This window comes from Scyliorhinus torazame, chromosome 28 (genome assembly GCF_047496885.1).
Source record: "Scyliorhinus torazame isolate Kashiwa2021f chromosome 28, sScyTor2.1, whole genome shotgun sequence".
NCBI lineage: Eukaryota > Metazoa > Chordata > Chondrichthyes > Carcharhiniformes > Scyliorhinidae > Scyliorhinus > Scyliorhinus torazame.
In genome coordinates this window covers 34069031-34085421 of record NC_092734.1, presented here as the reverse complement: position 1 = coordinate 34085421, position 16391 = coordinate 34069031, and the positions used below count along the sequence as shown (strand labels likewise).

At 44.1% G+C, this 16391-nt stretch overlaps 1 protein-coding gene across 1 annotated transcript in view; it reads left to right on the top strand.

The window, feature by feature from the left end:
- The window catches only part of LOC140403679 (S-adenosylmethionine synthase-like), a 228937-nt gene that overhangs the window by 174807 nt on the left and 37739 nt on the right, over positions 1-16391 (top strand). Inside the window, exon 3 of the mRNA XM_072491843.1 lies at positions 15477-15599. Coding sequence (XP_072347944.1) covers positions 15477-15599 — 123 coding nt within the window. The remainder of the gene's footprint in view (positions 1-15476; positions 15600-16391) is intronic.

Genomic DNA, 16391 nt, shown 5'->3' with positions numbered 1-16391 from the left:
TACTTCATGTTTATCTGGGAATGAGGATTTGGATGTATCATGTTGGGAGGGCACATGGAACGTTGGCCTTTATTACCAGGAGACTGGAGTATAAAAATAAGGATATCTTGCTACAGCTATACAGGTTCAGCAAGTGGGCAAACACTTAGCAGGTGGGATAGAATGTAAATGTGAAGTTCTGCACTTTGGTAGGAATATTAAAGGAGCTGAATATTATTTAAATGGAGAAAGATTGCAGAAAGCAGTAGCACTGAGGGATTTGGAGGTCGATGTGCATAAAACACAAAAAGTTAGCTTGCAAGTTTAGCCGAACAAGGCCTTTATTTCAAAGGGAATGGAGTATAAAAATAGAGACGTCCTGCAAAAACAATACAAGGCACTAGTTATATGAGATGAGGAGGAATTTCTTCTCTCGGAGGGGAGTGAATCTGTGGAATTCTTTACCGCAGAGAGCTGTAGAGGCTGGGCCATTAAAATGTTCAAGGCTGAGACCGGAGGCTGCACCGCAACATTACATGACAAAGGCATTGGGTGAGAGGCCAGGCATCTTTCTGGCCTCTTAGAAACGCAATACTTTCCCGGGCACCCGGTTTCCCACACTCGCCATCCTTGCCTGACATTATTTAGCTTCTTTCGTCTATGGGCCGGTTGAACTCAGTGGGCTAGACAGCTGGTTTGTGATGCAGAACAAGGCCAGCAGCGCGGGTTCAATTCCCGTACCGGCTTACCGAACAGGCGTCGGAATGTGGTGACTAGGGGCTTTGCACAGTAACCATAAGACCATAAGACCATAAGACCATAAGACATAGGAGTGGAAGTAAGGCCATTCGGCCCATCGAGTCCACTCCACCATTCAATCATGGCTGATTTCAACTCCATTTACCCGCTCTCTCTCCATAGCCCTTAATTCCTCGAGAAATCAAGAATTTATCAACTTCTGTCTTAAAGACACTCAACGTCCCGGCCTCCACCGCCCTCTGTGGCAATGAATTCCACAGACCCACCACTCTCTGGCTGAAGAAATTTCTCCTCATCTCTGTCCTAAAGTGACTCCCTTTTATTCTAAGGCTGTGCCCCCGGGTCCTAGTCTCCCCTGTTAATGGAAACAACTTCCCTACATCCACCCTATCTAAGCCATTCATTATCTTGTAAGTTTCTATTAGATCTCCCCTCAACCTCCTAAACTCCAATGAATATAATCCCAGGATCCTCAGACGTTCATCGTATGTTAGGCCTACCATTCCTGGGATCATCCATGTGAATCTCCGCTGGACCCGCTCCAGTGCCAGTATGTCCTTCCTGAGGTGTGGGGCCCAAAATTGCTCACAGTATTCTAAATGGGCCTAACTAATGCTTTATAAAGCTTCAGAAGTACATCCCTGCTTTTATATTCCAAGCCTCTTGAGATGAATGACAACATTGCATTTGCTTTCTTAATTACGGACTCAACCTGCAAGTTTACCTTTAGAGAATCCTGGACTAGGACTCCCAAGTCCCTTTGCACTTCAGCATTATGAATTTTGTCACCATTTAGAAAATAGTCCACGCCTCTATTCTTTTTTCCAAAGTGAAAGACCTCGCACTTGCCCACGTTGAATTTCATCAGCCATTTCTTGGACCACTCTCCTAAACTGTCTAAATCTTTCTGAAGCCTCCCCACCTCCTCCATACTACCTGCCCCTCCACCTATTTTCGTATCATCGGCAAACGTAGCCAGAATGCCCTCAGTCCCATCATCTAGATCGTTAATATATAAAGAGAACAGCTGTGGCCCCAACACTGAACCCTGCGGGACACCACTCGTCACCGGTTGCCATTCCGAAAAATAACCTTTTATCCCAACTCTCTGCCTTCTGCCTGACAGCCAATCGTCAATCCATGTTAGTACCTTGCCTCGAATACCATGGGCCCTTATTTTACTCAGCTGTCTCCCGTGAGGCACCTTATCAAAGGCCTTTTGGAAGTCAAGATAGATAACATCCATTGGCTCTCCTTGGTCTAACCTATTTGTTATCTCTTCAAAGAACTCTAACAGGTTTGTGAGGCACGACCTCCCCTTACTAAATCCATGCTAACTTGTCCTAAACCGACCCTGCACTCCCAAGAATTTAGAAATCTCATCCTTAACAATGGATTCTAGGATCTTGCCAACAACCGAGGTTAGGCTAAATGGCCTATAATTTTCCATCTTTTTCCTTGTTCCCTTCTTGAACAGGGGGGTTACAACAGCGATTTTCCAATCCTCTGGTACTTTCCCTGACTCCAGTGACTGTTGAAACATCATCACCAACGCCTCCACTATTTCTTCAGCTATGTCCTTTAGAACTCTACGATGTAGCCCATCTGGGCCCGGAGATTTATCAATTTTTAGACCTCTTGGTTTCTCTAGCACTTTCTCCTTTGTGATGGCTACCATATTCAACTCTGTCCCCTGACTCTCCGGAATTGTTGGGATATTACTCATGTCTTCTGCTGTGAAGACTGACGCAAAGTACTTATTCAGTTCCTTGGCTATTTCCTTGTCTCCCATCACAAAATTACCAGCGTCATTTTGGAGCGGCCCAATGTCAACTTTGCCTCCCGTTTGTTTTTAATGTATTTAAAGAAACTTTTACTATCATTCCTAATGTTACTGGCTAGCCTACCTTCATATTTGATCCTCTCTTTCCTTATCGCTCTCTTTGTTATCCTCTGTTTGTTTTTGTAGCCTTCCCAATCTTCTGACTTCCCACTACTCTTTGCCACATTATAGGCTTTCTCTTTTGCTTTGATGCATTCCCTAACTTCCTTTGTCAGCCATGGCTGCCTAATCCCCCCTCTGATAACCTTTCTTTTCTTTGGGATGAACCTCTGTACTGTGTCCTCAATTACTCCCAGAAACTCCTGCCATTGCTGTTCTACTGTCTTTCCCACTAGGGTCTGCTCCCAGTCGATTTTCGTCAGTTCCTCCCTCATGCCCCTGTAGTTACCTTTATTTAACTGTAACACCTTTACATCTGATTCTACCTTCTTTCTTTCAAATTGGAGATTGAATTCGACCATATTATGATCACTGCCTCCTAAGTGCTCCCTTACTTTAGGATCTTTAATCAAGTCTGGCTCATTACATAACACTAAGTCCAGAATGGCCTGTTCCCTCGTGGGCTCCATCACAAGCTGTTCCAAAAAGCCCTCCTGTAAACATTCAATGAATTCCCTTTCCTTGGGTCCACTGGCAGCATTATTTACCCAGTCCACCTGCATATTAAAGTCCCCCATGATCACTGTGACCTTGCCTTTCTGACATGCACTTTCTATTTCGTGGTGCATCTTGTGCCCCTGGTCCTGACCACTGTTAGGAGGCCTGTACATAACTCCCATTATGGTTTTTTTGCCTTTGTGGTTCCTCAACTCTACCCACACAGACTCCACATCATCCGACCCCATGTCGTTTAGTGCTATTAGTGCTATTGATTTAATTTCATTCCTAATTAACAAGGCAACCCCGCCCCCTCTGCCCACCTCTCTGTCTTTTCGATAGGTTGTGAATCCCTGGATGTTTAAATGCCAGTCCTGAACCCCCTGCAACCACGTCTCTGTGATGCCTACCACATCATACCTGCCAGTCACAATCTGGGCCACAAGCTCATCTACCTTGTTCCGTACACTGCGCGCATTTAAATATAGCACCTTTAATTCTCTATTGACCGTCCCTTTTGTTTTCTTAGTTTGGTGGACCTTGGTTTACTGAGCCTTTCCATACACTGTGTCATATTTTGTGGGATGGGGACTATTGTAACCTCTCCTGAGTTCTGTCTTTTCGTGCTTTTTTGTATTCCTAAGCAACTACGCTTCCCACTGATTACTTCACCTCTTGGTTGCCTGACTTTCCCTTCCCCCCCCCAATCTTTAGTTTAAAGTCCTATTGACCACCCTATTTACTCTTTTCGCCAGAACACTGGTCCCAGCTCGGTTCAGGTGGAGACCATCCCAACGATATAGGTCCCCCCTGTCCCAAAAACTGATGCCAGTGTCCCATGAAAAGGAACCCCTCAATCCCACACCACTCTTTCAACCACGTGTTAACTTCCCTTATTCTTGCCTCCCTATGCCAATTTGCACGTGGCTCGGGCAGTAATCCGGAGATTATGACCCTTGAGGATCTGTTTTTTAATTTAAACAGGTCTAAACAGGTCCTCTTTCCTAGACGTGCCTATGTTGTTGGTACCGACATGGACCACAACAACTGGATCCTCCCCCTCCCTCTCCAGTATCCTTTCAAGCCGGTCAGAGATGTCCCGCACCCTAGCACCGGGCAGGCAACATACCATGCGGGACTCTTTATCCTGCTTACAAAGGATACTATCTATCCCCCTGATAATAGAATCCCCTACAACTACAACTTGCCTATTTACTCCCTCCCCTTGAATGGCCTGCTGAACCATGGTGCCTTGGTCAGCTGACTCATCCTTCCTGCAACCCTGTTCGCCATCCACACAAGGAGCAAGTGCCTCATACCTGTTGGACAGAGTCAAGGGCTGAGGCTCCTGAGTTCCTGACTGCTGGTTCCCTTTACCTGCCTGACTTGCAGTCACACCCTGTTGTCCCTGGCCACTAGCAGGATTTAAACTACTTACTCTGACAGGTGTGACTGCCTCCTGAAACATAGTGTCCAGGTAAGTCTCCCCCTCCCGAATGTGCCTCAGTGTTTGAAGCTCAGACTCCAGCTCATCAACTCTGAGCCGGAGCTCTTCGAGCAGCCAACACTTACTGCAGATGTGGTCGCTGCAGCTCGCAATGGGATCTGCCAGCTCCCACATCAAGCAGCTCAAGCACATCACCTGACCAGCCATCACTAATTAATTAATTAGTTTAATTTAAGTTTATGGTGGGGGCAGCTTCAGCCAATCAGACACTACCCTGCACTTTTAACTGAAAAACAGCACAATTAGATTAACCACTTACCTTTCCTGGTTACCTTACTGCACCAAACTAGCAAATTCTCACTGTCTGTATCTCTCACTCCGGCTGTGTCTCCTTGACCTGCGCAATGCTAATAATATAATATAATAATGCTAATAATAATATAATATGGCACTTACCTCACACCAATGGGTCTTATTATTAGGTTAGAGGAGGAGGGCGGGTGGGAGACACTACACGTGTAGTGTCTCGGGTTTCCTCTCCACCAGAATTTATTGGTTGGGGGTCGGGGGGGGGGTCTTCCCAGAAGTCCGCAGGTCGAAAAAAATAAAACAGAAAAGAAGTGTTTTTTTTAAAGGATAAACTTACCTCCCAGAAATCACTTGCACACCGCTCCCGCTGAAATCGACTGGCCTGCTCCTGTGAAGGTAAGTGTTTTTAAAGGATAGACTTACCTCCCAGGAATCACTTGCACACCGCTCCCGCTGAAATCGACTGGCCTGCTCCTGTGAAGGTAAGTGTTTTTAAAGGATAAACTTACCTCCCAGAAATCACTTGCGCACCGCTCCCGCTGAAATTGACTGGCCTGCTCCTGTGAAGGTAAGTGTTTTTAAAGGATAAACTTACCTCCCAGAAATCACTTGCGCACCGCTCCCGCTGAAATCGACTGGCCTGCTCCTGTGAAGGTAAGTGTTTTTAAAGGATAAACTTACCTCCCAGAAATCACTTGCGCACCTCTCCCGCTGAAATCGACTGGCCTGCTCCTGTGAAGGTAAGTGTTTTTAAAGGATAAACCTACCTCCCAGAAAGCACTTGCGCACCGGTCCCGCTGAAATCGACTGGCCTGCTCCTGTGAAGGTAAGTGTTTTTAAAGGATAAACCTACCTCCCAGAAATCACTTGCGCACCGCTCCCGCTGAAATCGACTGGTAAATTCATACTCGTGACAATAAAAGATTATTATTATTATTAGATTCAAATCAGTTGCCTTCCGTTGAGTTGATCTGTAACCGTTAGCATCGTCTAAACTTTAACAAAGTCATCATGAAACCCGCCCTGGATCTGAGAGAACGGCAGAGGTAGGATCCTGGGATTAGAGAATGGGATTGGTCATTGTTAATAGATTGTAGGGGATTCTGCAATGTAATTGCCATTCAGCAACGTGATTGGTGATTTCACTGAAGCAGATCGTAACCAATTCAAAAGTAGCGCAACAACGATGCTGCGGAATTTCACCAATCAGGACAACTTGTATTTGAATCGCACCCTTATTATGAGAAAACACCCCAAAGTGCTTCATGGGGACCAGGGGTGACTTTCCTCCAATACTTTCACCAGGGGGGGTGAAGAATGCACAGGGGGGATTTCCCGTTGGCATTGTCCGCACGCCCCTGCCAATGATGTAATGGAGTTCCCACCAGGAAAGGTTGGGAATCCTATTCGTATACATTTGCATGTCATTAGCCCCCCCCCCTACTGTATCATCTCCCCACGTGGAGATATTCCCTGCACTCCCCTCCCCCAGCGTGATGTCATATCAGCAGGGTCTACAACAGGTCTTGACAAACGGCGACCCCCATCGAATGGTTTGTGCTGGGGGCGCACAGGTGAGGGGGCAATCCCAGGGGTTGGCCTTCCATCAATGAGGTTCAGGGTGGGGCTAGTTTCCCTGCCGGGGGTGGGGGGGAAATTAGCGTGTCCATGGGTGGTACCCGGAGAGGGGGGTGGTCCCGTGTCCGTGGAGGGTGGGGGGGGGGAGGGTTCCTGGGGAACTGGTGTGTTCCCGAGGCTGGGATTCCCACGGCGGAGGGGGAGATCCATGTCTATGGGGGAGGGAGAGGATTTTACCTGGGGGAATGGGAGACCCGGGGAAGGTGGGGGATCCGTCAATGGTGGGGGATTCTTTGTCTATGATGGTTCCCTGGAGGGGGGTCCGGTTCCATAGTGGAGCCCCCTTCTTACTTGCGACAATAAAAGATTATTATTATTTCCTGGGGAGGGGTAAGTCCCGGGGAAGGTGGGGGATCCTGTCCCCATGGGGAGGGTGTTCCATTTCTGTGGTGGGTGGGGTGGGCGGTGCTGGGGTCCTGTGTCCATGCTGTGGGGTGGGGGTGGGGGGGGGCTGGGGTCCTGTGTGCATGCTGTCAGGGGAGGGGGGGGAGCGGGGAGCGTTGTTCCGTTTTTTAAAAACATTTTCAGATCGTTGTGCCAGGATCCAGGTTGCTGGTGGGTGGGCTCGTTCAGACTCCGCCCCATCACCACGTTGCCGTGCGACCCACGGCTTCCTTATTTCTCTTGCGAAGTGTTCAAAACCCGGCAGGGCAGCTGCTGGGCTGCCCTCTGCTTTTCCCACCGGAGACAGCACTCCGGAACAAAATTCCACCACAAGTATGAGACCGGACAGCGGAAGGGGGTAGCCAGTCAAATGATCGGGTGCTCACGCCAGATTTTACAGCATGTCTCAAAGAAAGGAAGCGACGTAGAGTGGCGAGCGGGGTGGGGAGGTGGGGCCATTCCAGAACTTGGGGTCTTTGGCAACTGAAGGCACTACCATCTATGGTGAAGCGATTAAAATCTGGGATGCACAAAAGGCCAGAATTAAGGGAGCGGTGAGACCTCGGAGGGTTGGAGGAGATTACCGAGAGAGGGAGATTTTTAGGCACTAAGGGACATGGACGATAGGACAGGAAGGTGGAGCTGACGTATCAGTCGTGATCTCATTGAATGGGCCTACTCTTCCGTTCTTATGTATGACGTCAAGTGGACGTGGAGGGGATGTTTCCACTGGTGGGAGAGACTAGAACCCGAGGACACAGCCTCAGACTGAAGGGACGATCCTTTAAAACAGAGATGAGGAGGAATTTCTTCAGCCAGAGGGTGGTGAATCTGTGGAACTCTTTGCCGCAGAAGGCTGTGGAGGCCAAATCACTGAGTGTCCTTAAGACAGAGATAGATAGGTTCTTGATTAATAAGGGGATCAGAGGTTACGGGGACAAGGCAGGAGAATGGAGATGAGAGTGGGCAGCACGGTAGCACAGTGGTTAGCACTGTTGCTTCACAGCTCCAGGGTCCCCGGTTCAATCCCTGGCTTGGGCTTGGGTCACTGTCTGTGCGGAGTCTGCACTTTCTCCCCGTGTCTGTGTCGGTTTCCTCCGGGTGCTCCGGCTTCCTCCCGCTGTCCAAAGATGTGCAGGTTAGGTGGATCGGCCATGATAAATTGCCCTTAATGTCCAAAACAAAGATTAGATGAGGTTACTGGGCCACGGCGATAGGGTGGAGGAGGGGTTTAGGTAGGGTGCTCTTCGCAAAGGCCGATGCAGACTCGATAGGCCGAATGGCCTCCTTCTGCACTGTAAATTCTACGACCAGAAACATATTAGCCGTAATTGAATAGTGGAGCGCACTCGATGGGCCAAATGGCCCAATCCTGTTCCTACATCTTATGGTCATACAGCCAAATAAATACTTTGTAGTGTCATGTGCCTGTTTTCCGCAAGTTCAAGGCTTTCGACAATGCATTGGACAGACTCGGCTCAGTCCCGGAGAACAACCCACAATTCCACATATACTTACGGTCATCTTTCTCCGACTGAGCAGAATCCAGAGTGTTTACTGAGGGTTCCGGCCGATGGATCAAAGCAGCACGAGGTTTTGTAGCATATTGTAAGGAGTGTAGGAGCTTCACTCTATATATAACCAAATATAACTCCATATATAACCTTCACTCTGTATATAACCCTGTATAACTCCATATATAACCTTCACTCTGTATATAACCCTTTTTAACTCCATATATAACCTTCACTGTATATAACCCTATATAACTCCTTATATAAGCTTCACTCTGTATATAACTCCATGTATAACCTTCACTCTGTATATAACTCTGTATATAACCTTCACTCTGTATATAACCATATATACCCTTCACTCTGTATATAACTCTGTATATAACCTTCACTCTGTATATAACCTATATAAATCCATATATAACCTTCATTCTGCATATAACCCTATATAACTGTGTATAGCCTTCACCCTGTAAATAACTCCATATATAACCTTCACTCTGTATATAATCTATAAAATTCATATATAATCTTCACTCTGTAGATGACCATTGTTATGGGCCAGGGTTTAGAAAACCCCAAAGTGTATCATGGAGTTCACCTGACCCACAACTTTTACTAGATTGTGGTATGGGGAGCACACGGCCCACTCTACAGGTGTGGGACAGCAGAAATGGAAAAGTATTTTTTAAAGCAAAACAATGTTTATTCTATGAACTCAAGTTCACCTTTTTAAAACATACAGTGAACATCTTAGCAACCATTAATTCAAATACAACCCCCAAAGAATACAACACTAAGTAATGCTTTAAGCTGTCCTTTAAACATCCCAAAGACTTAACAACCTTTAACCAGAAGCACATCAGGGTTTACATTCAATACTGAAAACATTTAAATTTCTGAATTTACCAAATAAACAAGAGATAGTCCTTCATGGCAGAGAGATCAACAGCACAGCTGCTTTGGCTGACTTCAGCTGCAACACACTGCAAAACGAAACCAAAAAGACAGACACACCCAAGCTTTTCTCAAAGTGAAACTAAAAAGCAGAACCAGAGCTCAGCTCCACCCACACTCTGACATCACTGCAGTAACATGAGCAGCCAAACATTTCTTAAAGCGACATTTTCATGACACCTTCCCCACAAGAAAAAAAATAAACCATCAACTTCAAGATGGTTTCATTTTTCACCTTTTCACCATCCTTTAAGAAATGTACGCAGTAAATTTACTTTATCGTTGCAAAAAACAACACACGCAAATAGGTATAATAATAGTCCATTTTTTTTTCGTTCTTCTTCCTCTAACTGAAGTCTTTCTCGATTGACAGCTTCTTTGAACAAGAAGGTTTCTGCGCGATCCATCCATTGCTCTACGCCTCGGCATTTCTCTTTAAAGTCAGATACTTTAGTTCAATCTGATCACAGACTCCCTTGTAATTCTCCAACACAGGAGCATTGGTTATCACAGCTTTCAGGCCGTCAAATGCCTGTTGAAAGTCCGCTGCCATTGAAATTTTTGACGTTTCTTCAGCAAGTCCATCAGTGGAGCAATCACACCACAAAACTTTTGCACAAATGTTCGATCAAATCCACTCATGCCAAGAAATCGCATTATTTCCCTTTGTCTTGAGGGTATTGAACCCTCCTCAAGGAAAGTGACTTGAGCTTTTCCAAATTCACTTTTAGCTATGTTTATCACCAAACCTGCCTCCTGAAGTCAATCGAATAACTCCGTCAGATGTTTTAAATGTTCTGTCCATGTCTGGCTGAAAATTACCAGATCGTTGATGTATACCGCACAATTGGGTAATCCTGAAACAACTTTGTTAGTTAACCGTTGAAATGTGGCTGGGGTGTTTTTCATGCCAAATGGCATAACTTTGAATTGGTATATACCATCTGGAGTCACAAAAGCTGAAATCTCCTTCGCCCTTTCGGATAAAGGTGCCTGCCAGTAACCTTTAAGTAAATCCAGTTTGGAAATAAAAGCTGATCGTCCCACTTTCTCAATGCAACCCTCCAAACGTGGGATAGGATAAGAGTCCGTTCTCGTAACTGCATTAACCTTTCTATAGTCTACACACAACCGGTGGGTACCGTCTGGTTAAGGTACAATCACTATGGGTGAGCTCCATTGGCTGCAACCACTTCAATTATGCTATTTTTAAGCATACTCTCAATCTCTTTGTTAACCTGTGCCAATTTGAAAGGGTTAAGTCTATATGGATGTTGTTTGATTGGAACAGCATTTCCCACATCTGCATCATGTACAGCCATTTTAGTACTTCCCAATTTATCTCCACAAATTTGCCCATGTGATATTAATAACTCTTTCAGGTCAGTTCGTTTTTCCTCTGGAAGGTAACTCAACAATTTATCCCAATTTTTAAGAACATCCTCATTTTCCAATTTAATTTGAGGTATGTCATCTGGATTTGGTTCGTCACTTTGAGTTAGAATCATTAAAACCTCCTCCTTTTTCTCTCCTTCCCTTTCAAAGTACCTTTTAAGCATATTCACATGACACACTCGGTGAGTCTTCCTTCTATCTGGTGTTTTTACCACATAATTCACCTCACTTAATTTCCTTTCAATCTGATAAGGCCCACAAAACTTTGCTTTTAAAGGTTCACTTACCACTGGTAACAATACTAAAACTTTATCTCCACTGGCAAAACTACGAACTTTGGATTTCTTGTCCGCTACCCGTTTAATCACATTTTGTGCAGCTTTCAAATGTTGTCTAGCCAATTCACCTGCTCTATTTAATCATTCCCTAAAATTTGACGCGTAAGCCAATAATGTAATTTCTGATTTCTCACTCACCAATTTTTCCTTAATCAATTTAAGTGGTCCTCTTACCTCATGACCAAAAATTAGTTCAAAAGGACTACATTTGGTTGACTCATTAGGTGCATCCCTAATTGCAAACAGTACGAATGGAATTCCTTTATCCCAATCCTCTGGATAATCTTGACAATAAGCCCTCAACATTGTCTTTAATGTCTGATGCCATCTTTCTAACGCTCCCTGCGATTCTGGATGGTACGCAGTTGATTTAAATTATTTTATTCCTAAGCTATCCATAACTTCTTTAAATAACTTTGAGGTAAAATTTGATCCTTGATCCGATTGTATTTCTGTGGGTAGTCCATATCTAGTTAAGAAATTAAGTAACTTTTTAGCTGTAATATTACATACTGGAATGGCCTCTGGAAACCTAGTAGACACATCCATTACAGTCAAAAGATATTGATACCCACTTTTTGTTTAAGGAAGCGGTCCTACGCAATCAATTAGGACCCTTGTAAAAGGTTCCTCAAATGCTGGAATGGGTATTAAGGGTGCTGGTTTTATCACTGCTTGAGATTTCCCTATCACTTGACATGTGTGACATGATTAGCAAAATGTAACTACATCTTTATGTAGCCCAGGCCAATAAAAATGTTTCTAGATTTTAGCTTGAGTTTTCCTTTTCCCAAATGACCTCCCACTGGTACCTCATGTGCAACTCGCAACACCTCCTTTCTATACCCTACCGGCAATACTATTTGATTAACTTCTTCCCACTTTTCATCCACCTGCATATGTAAAGGTCTCCATTTTCTCATCAAGACATCACTTTTACGGTAATAACATTCTGGTATACACTCAGATTACTCTTCCGTATATGCTTTCTGATACATCCATTTTATTTCTATATCTTTCTGTTGTAACTCCGACAATTTTCCTGAACTAAAAATATCTGCCTCATCCTCCACCTGTTCTTGTTCTTTTCCAACCATCTGATCAAAAATTGTTTCTGATAATTGCACTTCAACTTCATCTTCACTCTTTGATTTCTCCTCGTGTTTTAACCTGTGACTTTGCAACCTTGCTACTACGCAATCCGGAAAAATCCCAGGATATTCGTCCTTCAACACTTCAGTTGTCCGATTTTCCACTGGCTTATCAACCACAGTAGGCATTACTCCCACTTGCAATCCAGCTATATCATTACCCAAGATAAACTGTATTCCTGGACAAGATAGTTTCTCTATTACTCCTACTACCACTTCAGCACTCTTCACTGGACTTTCCAACCTTATCTTATATAATGGAAGCTACTCCTCTCACCCTGAAGTCCACATATTACCACCTTTTCTGGCAATTTTCTTCCCAAACTACATAACTCCTCATCTTTCACCATTAAAGATTGACTAGCTCCCATATCTCTTAAAATTGTGACTTCTTTACCTACTCCTCCTGATACACATGAGTAAACTTTACCCACACAAGTAAATTCTTTAAAGAGATCTGGCACCTTCTTATCAATCACCCCTCGACCAGTCTGTACAATCTTGCACCTCCTTCGCTTCACTTGGGCTTTCCTTTACCACTTTAACAAACCCCACTATCTTATCCTGTTTTACCACATCAGCCTTCCCAGTGCTTTTCTTCAACCACCACTGTGACTTTACATGGCCTAGTTTATTACAGTGAAAACATTTGATAATTTTCATTTCGTTTCCACCCTCCTGGATTTAAAAAAAAATCTGAGGTACACTCTCCTTATTATCTCCCATCAGATCACCTTTACCTTCACCACTTGAGTATTTCTTATGTCTCCAGTTTCTATCCCTCACCGGCTGAAACTGATGTCAAAAACCAAGCTTTGATTTATGAACTAATTCATAATCATCTGCCATTTCTGGTGCTAATTTCGCAGTTTTAACCCTCTGTTCTTCCACATGAGTTCTCACTACATCAGGGATTGAATTTTTAAACTCCTCCAAAAGTATAATGTCTCTGAGAGCTTCATACGTTTGGTCTATTTTCAAAGCCCCTATCCACCTGTCAAAATTACTCTGTTTGCGCCTTTCAAACTCCATGTATGTTTGACCAAATTATTTCCTTAAATTTCTAAACCTTTGTCTGTAGGCTTCAGGCGCTAGTTCATATGCACCTAAGATGGATTTTTTTCACCTCCTCATACGTCCCAGATACCTCCTCCGGTAGTGATGCAAACAATTCACTAGCCATACCTACCAACTTTGTTTGAATCAGTAATACCAACATGTCCTATGGCCATTTCATTTGTTTAGCACCTTCTCAAATGAAATGAAAAAGGCTTCCACCTCCTTCTCGTCAAACCTTGGCAATGCTTGGACATATTTAAATAGATCCCCACCACACCTTCGACCAGGATGCTCTTTCTCACTCTCCTCATCACTATCATCCAACTGTGCGTTTCCCTTTACGTCTGCCAATTTTAACTGACTGTCATGTTTCATGGCCATTTTCTGAAGTTCAAACTCTCTTTATCTTTTTCCCTGATCTGTATCTCCCTTTCTTTTTGTTCTGTTAGGGCTATTCTTTCTTTGTTTCTTTCTTCTCTCTCCTTTTCTTTTTCTTTCATTGCATATTCAAGCTGCTTTAATTCTTTTTCATGTTCAAGTTGCTTAATCTGCAACTGGATCTTTGTCATTTCTAATGAGTCAGACTGTATCTTAGGCAACTTTAAATGCTTAGCCACCACCATAATTACCTCATCTTTTCCCATTTTGTCAGGTAATGTTAACTGCAATGTTTTTGCCAAACCTAACAGTCTGCTTTTAGTCTCTGTCCGTAAGATACTGCGTGTGACCGTCTCCACCCCAAAAAACTTCAGCGCCTCTGCAAGAGCCATTGTCCACACCACACTCGCCACTTAAACTAAAATACCACACCTGAAAAGCAACCACAATATGCTCACCCCTCACTGTCTTTAAGTTCACTAAGCCAATCCAATAGATAGACTTTTATCCCGGACAAGCCCCCAATTGTTATGGGCCAGGGTTTAGAGAACCCCAAAGTGTATCATGACGTTCACCTGACCAACAACTTTTAATAGATTGTGGTATGGGGAGCACACGGCCCACTCTAGAGGTGTGGTACAGCAGAAATGGAAAAGTATTTTTTCAAACAAAACAATGTTTATTCTATGAACTCAAGTTTACCTTTTAAAAGCAAACAGTGAATACCTTAGCAACCATTAATTCAAAGATAACCCCCAAAGAATACAACACTAAGTAATCCTTTAAGCTGTCCTTTAAACATCCAAAAGACCTTTAACCAGAAGCACATATGGGTTTACATTAAATACTGAAAACATTTAAATTTCTGAATTCACCAAATGATCAAGAGATAGTCCTTCATGGCAGAGACATCAACAGCACAGCTGCTTTGGCTGACTTCAGCTGCAACACCCTGAAAAACGAAACCAAAAAGACAGACACACCCAAGCTTTTCTCAAAGTGAATCTAAAAAGCAGAACCAGAGCCCAGCTCCACCCACACTCTGACATCACTGCAGTAACATGAGCAGCCAAACATTTCTTAAAGCCCCATTCTCATGGCACCATATATAACTCCGTATATACCCTTCACTCTGTATATAACCCTATATAACTCCGTATATTACCTTCACTCTGTATATAACCCTATATAACTCCGTATATACCCTTCACTCTGTATATAACCCTATATAACTCCGTATATTACCTTCACTCTGTATATAACCCGATATAACTCCGTATATAACCTTCACTCTGTATATAACCCGATATAACTCCGTATATAACCTTCACTCTGTATATAACCCAATATAACTCCGTATATAACCTTCACTCTGTATATAATCCTATATAACTCCACGTATAACCTTCACTCTATATATAATGCTATATAACTAATAACCTTCACTCTGTATATAATGCTATATAACTGTATATAACCTTCACTCTGTATATATCTCTGTATGTAATCTTCACGCTGTACATAACCATATATCTCTCTGTGTATAATCTATAACCTGTATATAACCTTATTCTACCTGACGTGACTGTAATTAATGCTGACTCCAGTTAAAGTGTTTAAATCCCCAGAGCTGACACCTTTCCACATCATGCTCAGCAAATCAAAATGTCTTGGCATCTGAGATATCAGCCTCCGAGCTCATTGCCTTGTGCCTCCTTCATCCCACAGAGACTGTCTGCAAGACCGGGATGGTGCTGTTATGTGGGGAGATCACCTCCCGTGCGGTTGTTGATTACCAGAAGGTGGTGAGGGACACAATACAGTACATTGGATATGACAATTCCACTAAAGGTCAGTGAAAGGATACCTCGTGCCAACTTGATTTCGACTAGGAGACCAATATGCCCAAGGAAGGAACTTTCACTGAAAAGTCGCGAATTCAATTCTCATGACTCAATATATTTCCAAATTAATTCCGCACGGAATTTCTTCAATGATTAGTGCAAAGTACCTCAAGGTATCTTCAGTTTACTGGGTTACTCTTACTGAGGCAGCACGGTAGCAAAGTGGTTAACACAGTTGCTTCACAGCTCCAGGGTCGCAGGTTCGATTCCCGGCTTGGGTCACTGTCTGTGCGGAGTCTGCACGTTCTCCCCGTGTGTGCGTGGGTTTCCTCCGGGTGCTCCGGTTTCCTCCCACAGTCCAAAGATGTGCAGGTTAGGTGGATTGGCCAAGCGAAATTGCCCTTAGTGTCCCAAAAAGGTTGGGTGAGGTTACTGGGTTACGGGGATAGGGTGGAGGTGTGGGCTTGGATAGGGTGCTCTTTCCAAGGGCCGGTGCAGACTCAATGGGTTGAATGGCCTCCTTCTGCATTGTAAATCCTATGATTCTATGATACAGATTCGTGCTGGGGATAGTCCCCAGGTGTGATCTCAGATGAGATCGAATAACTCATCGCACAGTTCCTAGTGTGTGTAGCTCAGTTCCACCGTGTTACTGTCAATTTCCATAGCACAATTCTTACGCTCACCCACAGAGCTTCAGCCCTTCCCAACGCTCGTGGCGCTCACTAATGCCAGCATACCCTCCAACCACATCACTTCCCTCCCCAACAATTTATAACAGTTAGCAGCCTACTCACAC